We start from the raw sequence: 11,648 nt of genomic DNA, 5'->3' as shown, positions 1-11,648 counted from the left end.
TTTTATATTTTAAATTTAATTTATAATTGAAAACTAAATTAAATAGACACCAATATTATATATTATAGGAAAAATATGAGGCATTCTTAGAACGAGGGCCTTAGACGATTGCCTCGCTCGCCTATAGCTTAAGCCAACCATGAGGGAGAATCATTAGAAAACAATTTAAAATGTTTCCCCAAAGGTGTGCTAACCTTCCTTCAATCTTGCATTGCTAATCTTTTGACTAGTTTGTCTATGCAATTCTTTGAGACAAATACAAATGGTTACTATCATGTTTTCTAGTAATTAATATTCATCCCGAGTATTCTTTTTGCTTGCCCTAAATCTTTCATTTTGCACTCTCTACTTAAAAGGCCCTGTAACTTATAAATCGCATATTAGATATAAGCAATCAACGTGCCATCAACATATAAAAGCAATTAGATAAAATCAAATTTAGAAACTTTTTTAAAATAAACACAACTATCATACTTAGTTCTATTAAAGTTGATAGAAATTGTATAATTAAGTGTTAAAATGTTTATACCATTGACGAGGTGAGATTACTTTAAATCATATAAAGACCTTTTAAGGAGGCAAACTTTCTCTTCTTGTTTGGGAGCTTCAAACCCCTAAGTTGTTCCATGTAAATGATCTCCTTAAGCTCACCATACAAGAATGCAGTTTTAACACTCATTTGTTCTAATTCAATGTTATAATGTGCAACAAAAACAAGCAAGATGCATATGAAAGTATGTCTAACCACATGAGAAAAAACATCATCATAGTCTATGCTCTCTCTTTTAGTTAACCTCTTAGCAACTAACCTAGCTTTCTTGAACCTGAGATTATTTTCATCTTCAGAGATCTCTTTAATTCTATAAAGTCACTTACAACCTACTATTTTCGCTTCTAATGGCTTGTTAACAAGTATCTAAGTTTTATTCTTTATTAAATAATAAAACTGCTCTTTCATTGTGGCCCTCCATTTCTCATTGTTCTTATCATTAATGACCTCATTGAAAGTTTATAGTTCTTGCACTACAAGAATTTCAGGCTTTGGAAACGACAAAATTTGCGTTAAAAGGTTTTAGTGACGAAAAAATGTCGTCGCCAAAGTTGTTGCCGTTGCCCCATCACTATAGGTTTTTGGCGACGAAATTCTGTTTTCGTCGCCAAAGCTGGCTTGCGCGATGTCTAGGGCGACAAAATATACGTCGTCACCATAGCCAGCTTTAGCGAGAAAAAGGGGATTTCGTCACCAAATCTAGTTTTGGCGACAAATGGTATTTCGTCGCCATAGCTAGCTTTGGTGACGACTTCGAGTTCGTCGCCATATCTAGCCTTGGCGACAACGTCGTGTTACCTCACCGATCTTCTGCTATTCTTTGGGAATGACGATCTTGCTTGGGGGAGCAATAGTTTGGAAACAAAAGAAAGGGATCTTCTGCTATTCTTTGAGAATGACGATATTGCAAATTCTCTAGAATTTATGTATGCTTATAAATTTATATTGTAGTTCGGTATACCTTTAGTGAGCATCACTGCGTTGTAAACAACATTTTTTTTTTGTAAATGTTGTCTTTATTCTCGTTGTAGAATCTAATTTGATGAATACCTTAATTGTTGACATTGAGGTACCTTTAGATAATGTCACATATAATTGTCCATGACAGAAAATGTGTTTCTATAAATATACGCCAACATGTAGTATAATTTGGCTTTGTGCCTTATTTATCGTGATTGGAAAATAAAAGCGTAATTGAAATTGATTCATTTTCAACTTGAATAGATAACTGTCATCGGTTGATGGGCTAATAGGAATTCAAGTGAGAAAAACTTGTTTTCCGACATCTGACCAATACAAATTTTTGCATGTAAAATATGATTGACAAAGTCTTTACATACATTATTGTCTCGTTACACAAACCATTAACATGATCTAAATTTCTCATAAGTATAATGAGGTGATTCTTTTTAAGAATTAACTTATAAGGAGCAATTCTGTTCGAAAGCAATGTATTAAGAAACTCTTCTAGATAATAATTATTTCTGTAATCAACTACTTCATTAAAACTCACAAAAAATTATTCTTCTTAAAATATGTGAATCAATTTTTCATTCTACCTAGTCAACAAATTCATTTTTTGTAGCTATAATTGCTCTACTGGTTATATATTATGAAATTGTAGCATTTTCTTCCAAATGGTGAAAGATGCTTTATTAAAATTTATTTCAGCATCTTTTTCATCTTCGTAGTGAATGAGCATTTGTTATGTAAGGGAAATGAGATCATTTTCTATGCTTCTTTCTTTCTTATTACCAACTCGCAACAAGAAACTTGCAAACTTTTGATCAGAGATGACTCTCATGTTTGTTGTTAATTTAAGCTTTTCCACAATTTACCAAAGATATGACTTTACAAGACTAACATTAGCTGTTTGTTGTCTTGTAGCCCGTGGTATTTTACCTAGAAAAAGTCACCACCAAACACAAAAACTTTTCCCCCTAATGGTTTGAAACTATTCATTATATCTCGAAGTGTTCTATCAACTGTTTCAGTTACAAATCTCATTGCCATTGATGCTTCATCTCATATAATAATTCTCGCCCGTCTTAGTAATCCAGTCTTACTACTTTGTTTTGATATGATATACAAAGAAAACTTTGTAGTTTTAGCACCAACACTCGAATTAGCAGTGACAAGTGTAAGAATTCCTTGTGACCTAATTGTTTTAAGTAGTGAATAATATAAAAATGTTTTTTCAGTCCCTCCTGGATCATTAACAAATAATACACCAACTTTATTACTTGTTGCTCTTTTCCAATATATAATCATACGCAATTTTTTGTTATGATCAGTTCAACTTCGAAACAACATCAATATCCTAACTTAAGACATTTATAACTTCTTCATCTGACATTTCTTTTGTACTCCTTGAACATTATTCAAATGAGTTAGATTTGATAGCTGGCAAGTCATAAGTATTAAAATTTTTTCCCATGGACTCTAGAAACACTCGCAAATCAATCAAAGTAAGTTGGATTTCAACTTCTAAAGTACATTTTTCATAATTGTCTAAGTTAGGTAGGTTCACAATGTGCTAATAATGTTGTCAAAAAAAGTCTTCTAAATGCTTGTGGCATTTGAAATGATGATGCTTTGTCCAACATTCTATGATACTGTTTTTAGATTAAAGCAATCTTCGATTTTGTCCTACTGTCTTAAAAGATGAATATTGTATTCCATATGCTTTTAACAAATCATCACATGATGTTTGTCCTTTAACATGATTTAATAGTAATTTCAGATAGTATCTTTCACCATCTGCTAGATTGACACGTTTACTCTAGAGATAACCTCTCCCTTTCTCCTTAAAGACCAAGTCGTTGACTGCTTATTCTAAACATAATGTTTTGGAAAAATCTCTGTACAATATTTTTCATGCACCTTCATATGTTTTCACATTTCAAAAAACTTGGTAAGCATTATTTTTTAGACATAGATCTTGGTTTAGAACAACTTTCATGTAACATCCCGTAATTTAATCTCTGATGTTTTAACCATTTTAATTTTACTTCTAAGATATATAGATATATATGATGTTTTTTATTTTAAGATGATTTTTGTTATATCTTGAAAGAAAAATTAAATATTTTAAAACATGAGATACCAGTTTAAAAATTGATGTAAATTAAAATTTCGTCCACCGATGTTAGTTGAACAAAAATACAAATCTACAAATATATTTTTTAAAAAAGAGATAATAATATTTTTTTATTATTAGCATTTTTTTGGGGGCTTAAAAGGATTATGGTGTGGGTGCTTTCTAACGTGAATCCCACCCTCCCTCGAAGGCTCATCTTTCATGATTTCCCTCTTTCTGTCCTCCTGTCATGTGGGTTTTTGACGAAATTTAGGGTGAATCCTACTCTCCTTTTTTAACGTGGCGGCAGATCTCGACGGTCGACGCTGGACAAGAACCGGACAGTGGGCGTGCGGATGGAGTGATTTGCTATTAATTGTATCAAATAAATCTCTAAAATTAAGCATATATATCTAATTTTTTACAATGATATATTAAATTAAAATATTTATTTATGATTAAAAAAATGTCACTCAGTCTGAAGACTATTTTTTGAAACGCATTATTTATTTTGGCAACGTTGCGATTGCAAAATCTATAAATTGAGGTACCGATTTAAATCAGTAATAACAAATAATGAACTTCCTTAAGTCCGGCCCATAAATTTTCCAAAAGGAAGAGGCCCAGACATAATGGGTTTCAGGTCCAAAAGTTTTTCTATTCACACGTGTGAGGCCGAGCCCACGTGCAAAGTCCTCTCTCCCCAACAGTGATTCTTTCACGGTTTCAGTTTCAACCCGCTTGCCATCGCTCGCTAGAGATCTACATGTCTTCTCTCTCCCATAGCGTGCATTTCATCTGAATCTCATACCACGTTTGATCTCTTCCAGTTTGCTTTGAAATGCTTCCATCCGCATTCCACCATTGACAAACTCAAACTTCCCAAGCTTCTCACATGGCTTTCATGGCTGTACTCGAATCTGATCTTCGCGCGCTGTCCGTTGAAGCTCGCCGCCGTCACCCGGCTGTCAAAGATGGAGCCGAGCACGCTATTTTAAAGGTCTAACTTCATTCTTACTCTCATATGAAGTGTGACTGCGTAGTTTAATTGGCGTCACAATAGTTGTAATTGTATGTGTTGACGATTCCATTTTAATCGCTGATTGGAATGCCTGAGCTGAAATTCTCGTTTGAAACGGCGGAATTTGCTGTTTTGCTTTCGTGTAATGAAGGAACAGAAACAAATAAAGTGTGTTAACTTTCTTTTTCCCCTTCTTCAAATTTTTCTTGCAATGAAACAAACTTCAACTTATTTATGGTCGAATGAAATTCCTGGCTAGATGGTTAGTGTTGGAACCTGGTAGCATCAGTCTATGAAGTATGAATTCTACGACATAACTCATTACTTATGCTTCGAGATATAAGGTTGTAATGACAACGAGTTTGACTGCATAGAGCGTTGGGAGTGTCATGAATTTTAACATCTATCTCCATTTGTGGGTTTTCAGCTTCGATCAATGTCAAGTCCCCGTGACATAGCAGAAAATGAAGATATATTACGAATTTTTTTGTTGGCATGCGGAGCCAAAACTATAAAGTTGAGTGTCATTGGACTTTCGTCTCTACAAAAGCTTATATCTCATGATGCAGTCAGTCCTTCTGCCTTGACAGAAATACTCTTTACCCTGAAAGATGTAAGTTCTTAACAGTAGTCATGGTGGCCTGCTTTACAATGTTAAGTGAAATTGTAACTTTCAGTGACTTTATTTGATCAACTACTTTGTTACATTCAGGGATAAATACTGCTAATTGTGTTTTTCATTTCTGAAACTTTTATCTGAGTTGATCAACTACTTTTGTTATGTTAATTTGTCAAAAGTAACTAGTGAAGTAGTGCAGCCTTTTTTTATTTTATTTTTAATAAGAAATGGAGATCAAAGTGTACATACAAAAGAAGGAACAAGATGCCAGGGGAAAAAGACTTGCCAAAGAGAAGGTCGGAAGGAAGAGCCTAAATCTAGGTTGACTGCAGTAGTGTAGTTATAAAACTTCTTGTACCACTCCAACTAAATGCTGTGGAGAAGATTATTCTTATCTTTTTTGGTCTTTAATTCTATGTTTCAGAGGGTTTGCGCTTCTTTATTTGTTGTTTAAGACCTTGAGTTTGAAAGATTTGCAATCTTTCCAGAGCTTTGTATTTTCCTTTTGCTTTCATTTTTTACTCCTTTTTTGAGTTTGTTACATTTGAAGTTTTGTTATGTCTTTATATTTCATCAATGAGAAGATCGTATCTTGTTAAAAAAATGTTCTAATACAAATTACTTTGTTTCTTGCAGCACGCTGAAATATCAGATGAGACTGTGCAGTTAAAAACACTTCAAACTATACTAATAATTTTTCAATCCCGCTTACATCCTAAAAGTGAGGTAATGAGCATTTACAAATTTTTATCTCCATAAGATGACCGTTGTGCAAGTAATAATATGTCATTCACAAGTACAAAGTGGGCAAGTTGATAGATTTTATTTCTCTTGTTCATTTGTTGTTGATGAGATCTTATTTCACAGTGCATGCATTTTACTTTAGAATTATATGTGATATCACTATTCACATTACCCCAAGCTCTTGATCTTTGATCTATCTCTTCAAATGCATTGGTTTAGTAGGTGCGTTAGTCCCACCACTGAATTCAATGTTGAAGTACCTGCCTTTTGATTTTTTTCTTTTAATAGGAAACAATACTTTAATTATCAAAACGGATGGAGATGAAGTTTGCATTAATGTGAGAGAAAGAATAATTACAAAAATATTTTGGGACAACTCACCAACTAGAAGCGAAAAATTTTAATTAGATCCCAAAAATCATCTGGAGCAGACTACTCCGCTTGAAAAATCCTCCTGTTTCTTTCAAATCAGTCTCCAAAGGAGTGCCACCACCATGTTGGTCCAAAGAACTTTGTTAGGCCTTGGAGTACCTGTTGATTTGGAAAGTACTAAGGAGGTTTTTCCAAAATGATTCAATAAAGGAGCAAGTGAAGAAAATGAGTGTTTGATGTTTCACATTTTTCTTGTAGAAGACACACCAATTGTCATTATACTCTGCACGTGACTAATCAGTAATCATGCCTTTTTATTAGTCGTAGGAAATCATGTCATTGTACTATGCACGCCACCATCAAGTTGCTATTGCTCTGGTTGATCCCTCCTTCAGAGCTTCCTCAAGCTTCTTACAACAATAGGAAGTTTATCTTTTGTATGTTGTGTAGCATCGTAGCCTCCATCATTTTGGATTAAATTCTGAAATTACCATTAAGCTATTGGATTTGATAATGTTTTGAAGCTTTAGGAAATAATTTTGGGGGTTTTGTGAGACGTTCTTCCAAAACCTGAACATGCTGGATTGCGAAGTTGCTTGTATTGGTGTCAATTAGAACTTATGTGGTTTCGTTCTTGCTGGGGTTTAAGAAATCAAGGATCTAAATATTGGAAAATTTTATGTGTTAGTGTTATGGATGATGAAGATATGAGAAATGTTAGGCCTCCATCATCATTTGCAATGAAAGGTGCCATCAATTTAAGTTGTTCTCTAACAAACTTCACATTGCTCTTGTTCAAAATGTTTTGGAAGATGAACTGTCTGTCAAAATCTCCTTGCCTTTACAAAACGAGGAAGTAGATTTGTTTTTTGATCAAAGTAAAGAAACAAGTGGGAATTTATGTTTGCATGATTCAATTATTAATGAAATGTCGATTAAAGATGAAGCAAATGGTGTGGTTTTTAAAGGTCTCTGAAGGGAATTCCTCCTAACTAAGGTTATTTAAAATTGATTTACTTGTTTAAATCCCCGTTATTGAAGGCCACATTTCGGAATTAGAAGATGGCAGACAGTTAAGGCTCCTCCACTTGATGGTAATAAAGTATTGTGCTATTCAAGCAGGAAAACAAATGAGAAGTGCAAAGGGGGTATTAGTTGTGTAAACACTAGGGTTTGAGAGAATCCAATGTAGTTTATTCTTATTACTAAAGTCTATATATATAGACAAATATACAAGGTTGACCTAATCCTATAAGTAGTAGGTTTACTATCCTTTTTGTATCCTTTATTGTAGATCTTTCTCCTACATAAGAAGACCTAAGTTACACTATCTGAATATATCAGAATATTTTTACTCTCTTAAATTTAACATGGTATCAGAGAGGGAAAATCCTTATTTTTACTACCACTTTTAGCCTTTCCTAAAAGCTTTAGCCATAACAATCCCTTCCCTACAAAATGAAACCCTAGCTGCCCCTTAAACTACAACCTTGAAACCCTAGCTGCCGCTGCTGTTGCCGCCGGTGGAACCCTACTCGATGTCACTGTCGTCGTCGAAACCCTAGTTGCCGGTTGCTGCTGTCACTGGAACCCCAACAATCCTCCCCGTGGATTATAGATTCTGGAGCGTCTGATCATAGTTCTTCTCATCTATTTGATTCATATACTCTTTCATATTCCAATGAATTTTTTTTTGAACAAGAAACAAACTTTTCATTGAAATATGAAAAGGAAGAGAAAAGTTTAAGGAAAAAATTAGAATTGCAGATGGCTGTTTTTCTTCCGTTGCAGGAAAATGAACCATTAAATTGACTAAGACTATTTCTATACCGTCCGTCCTCCATGTTCCAAAATTAATCTGTAACCTTTTATCTATCAGCAAAGTTTCTAGAGATTCTATTATTCCTTTGATACCTCCTGATTCTACTATTCCTCCTCCTGATCCTACTATTTCTTTGATACCTAGCGTAGAAACTTTTCATTTAGGAGGAGAAATACTACAAGATGATTCTACTGCTCAAATTTCTGAGTTTTAAGTTTTATACTAGGAGAAAATTCAATCAAATAAACGAAGACCAGATAGTTGATCCTTCACAGAACCAACCTGAGACTTAGAGAAATGAAACTGAAAATATTGGTAACCCATCTTCTATTTCTACTTCTTCGACTATTTCACCCGTTGTCTCTGACCTTGATGTTCCAATAGCAATTAGCAAAGGTGTTTGAAGTTGTACAAATATTCTATTGCAAAATACATCACATACCAAAAGCTGTCAAATAGTCATAGAGCTTTTACATCTTGGATAATTGATATGTTTATTCCAAGTACTATACATGAAGCTTTAGAAGATCCAAATTAGAGACTAGCAGTTATAGAAGAGATGAATGCTCTAAAGCAGAATAATACTTGGGAGACAGTAGAGTTGCCAAAAGATAAGAAACCACAAACACGGACACGAGACATGGATACGACACGACACGGACACGACGGCACATTAATTTCCGAAAAAGTAGAACACGACATGTTGGGATACGTTAATTTTTTAATGTAAGAAATATATGTGTGTGCATATTTTTTTGTATAATTGATATTTAAATGATGGAAATATTAACAAAATCATTTGATATATAAACAAAAATGAACTTAAATAATTTAGAAAAAAATAAAAGTAGAAATATTTAAGATATATATATATATATATATTTTTTTTTTTTTTAATTGAGGAAAAAGATATGGTAAAATATGGTTTACCTAATAGCCCACACAAGGTTTTAAAATTGGAGGAGAAATGCTTCATTTGGCAATTTGATATCATGCAGTGGCACTTGGCATGATTTTATGCTTCCTAGAAATTGTAAGTTTTTCTAGACTTTTCTTCTTCCTCCCTATTCCCATGCGTCTTTCTTTCTTCTTTTTATTCTGCCTTTCTTCTTCATTTAACGCTCATAAAAATGGTAAGTTTTTCTTGTCTTTTCTTCTTCTTCTTCTTCAGTTTTTTCTTCTTTTAATGCTCCTATAAAATTAGTCTTTTCTTCTTCCTCCCCTCATTTTTCTCCTCCTTTTTATTCTATCTTTTCTTCTTCTTCCCATCTAACTCTTCTTCTATTCTAATTTCTATTATGATTCTTCTTCTACTTTACTGCTTCTACAAAAGGTTTAATACTTCCTTATGGGGTTCGGCCACTAAGGCCTTTTGTAATTATCCGTTAGGTCTTATTCTTTTGGATTGGAGTCCGTTATTATAAGGGTTCACTTTGCCAGGCTGTTTTTTTGTATGCCCCTTTTGTGCATCTTCTTTTTTATTTCTCTCAATGAAATTGCAGTTTCTCATAAAAAAATGCTTCTACAAAAGGTAAGATTTTTGTCTTTAGTCTATAGTTTTTCGACTTTTCTTATTTCTTCTTTTTATTCTTCTCTGTCTCTTATTCTTCTTCAATATTTTTCCTTTTCATCTTCATTTTTCAACTCTCCTTATTCTATTTCATTTTTGACTGTTCATCTCCCATCCGATTCTTCATTTCTATTCTATTTTGATTCTTCCTTTACTTCAATATGCTTCTACAGAGGTAAGGTTTCAATTTTAGTCTAGTTCTTCTATTTTCTTCTTTATTCTTCTTCTTCCAAATATTTTCCTCATCTTCATTTTTCAACTCCTTATTCTTATTTTTTTTAAAATTTTTTTACTGTTCATCTTCTGATTCTGCCTTTTTTCCTCCCTTTTTTATCTGTTATCCATGGGTGGGGTGCTTGCCATGCTTATGACGATGGCGCTACATGGAAGAGCTTGTGAAATTTTTTTATTTTTCTCTTTTCCCGGCATTGTTCCTGCGTGTCTGATAAAATTAAAAAAAAAGGACATGCTAATTAACGTGTCCAACACGTGTCAGACGCGTGTTTGAGTGTGTCGATGTTCGACACTGACACTCATCCCCTTTTTACGTGTCCGTGCTTCCTAGCTTGTAGTTCATTCAAATTGGCCTCTCCATCAGCTTCACATGAAAAATGTATTTCTTAATGGCGATCTTGAAGAAGAGGTTTTTATGAACTTACTGCTAGGTTTCGAAAAGGAACTCGAATGTAATATTCTGCCGATTAAAAAAATCTCTTTATGGCCTCAAACAATCTCCGAGAGCTTGGTTCGAGTGGTTTGGAAAAGCACTATCTAGCTATTGATTTCTTTAGAGTCAAGTTGACCATACTATATTTTATAAATACTCTAAGAATAATAAAATTTCAATTTTAATTGTTTATGTAGATGATATTATTCTCACTGGTGATTATGAAGTAGGACTAGCTGATTTTAAGAAAAATCTTGCAAATGAGTTTCAAATCAAAGGGCTTGGGAACCTCGAAATATTTCCTAAGGATGAAATTCGCAAGATCGAGGAAAGATATCTTTGTTAATTAAAGGAAATGTGTTCTTGACTTACTTGGAGAAACAAGCCTACTTGGCTATTGCTGAAGCTCCTATTGAACCTAATTTGAAATTACAAGCAGCAAATGTAGAAGAAATAAAAGACAAGGAATGATATCAGAGACTGGTAGGAAGGTTGATCTATTTGTCTCATACATGACCTGATTGCCTCCAAGTATACTTGGCTACATGATTGCTGAAACTCCTATTGAACCTAATATGAAATTACAAGAAGAAATAAAAAGCAAGGAACGATATCAGAGACTTGTGGGAAAGTTGATCTATCTGTCTCATACACGACTTGATATTGCCTTTGCTGTAAGTATGATAAGTCAATTTATGCATACACCTGAACCGGCTCATTTTGAAGCTGCCTATAGAATCTTGAGATATTTGAAAGGAACTCTTGGAAAAGGTATTTTGTTCAAAAAGAATAACGACTCTCAAGTATAAGTTTATATTGATGCGGACTGGGCTAGAAGTACTACGGATAGACGATCTACTTTTGGTTGGTGTTTTTTGTTGGAGGAAATCTGGTTACGTGGTGAAGCAAAAAACAAAATGTGGTGGCCAGGAGTAGTGCTGAAGTAGAGTTTAGAGCTTTAGCCCATGAAATTTGTGAAGGAATATGGATAAAAAAGATACTTGAAGAATTGAAGTTTCCTCACACAACACCTATATGGATTTATTGTGATAACAAGGCTGCCATACTTATAGCTCAAAATCTAGTTCTACATGACAGAACAAAACATTTTGAAGTTGACAAACATTTTATTAAAGAAAAGATTGATACAGGTGCAATATATATTCCTTATCTTCCAACAATAGAACAAGTTGTTGATGTACTA

The 11,648-nt window shown here is 33.7% G+C and overlaps 1 protein-coding gene across 4 annotated transcripts in view; it reads left to right on the top strand.

Annotated features, from left to right (window-relative positions):
- The first annotated feature begins 4,367 nt into the window (after positions 1 to 4,367).
- LOC111022539 (ARM repeat superfamily protein) overlaps positions 4,368 to 11,648 on the top strand; it is an 81,031-nt gene continuing 73,750 nt past the window's right edge. For all 4 annotated transcript variants that reach the window (XM_088125788.1, XM_022299705.2, XM_088125787.1 and 1 more), the window contains exons 1-3: positions 4,368 to 4,629; positions 5,078 to 5,263; positions 5,906 to 5,995. In XM_088125788.1, coding sequence (XP_087981914.1) covers positions 4,525 to 4,629; positions 5,078 to 5,263; positions 5,906 to 5,995 — 381 coding nt within the window. In that variant the 5' untranslated portion in view covers positions 4,368 to 4,524. The remainder of the gene's footprint in view (positions 4,630 to 5,077; positions 5,264 to 5,905; positions 5,996 to 11,648) is intronic.

The sequence above is a fragment of the Momordica charantia genome (genome assembly GCF_013281855.1).
Source record: "Momordica charantia cultivar OHB3-1 chromosome 6 unlocalized genomic scaffold, Mcharantia_2.0 BLBB01000006.1, whole genome shotgun sequence".
Classification (NCBI taxonomy): domain Eukaryota; kingdom Viridiplantae; phylum Streptophyta; class Magnoliopsida; order Cucurbitales; family Cucurbitaceae; genus Momordica; species Momordica charantia.
This window is presented reverse-complemented; position numbering and strand designations above follow the sequence as displayed.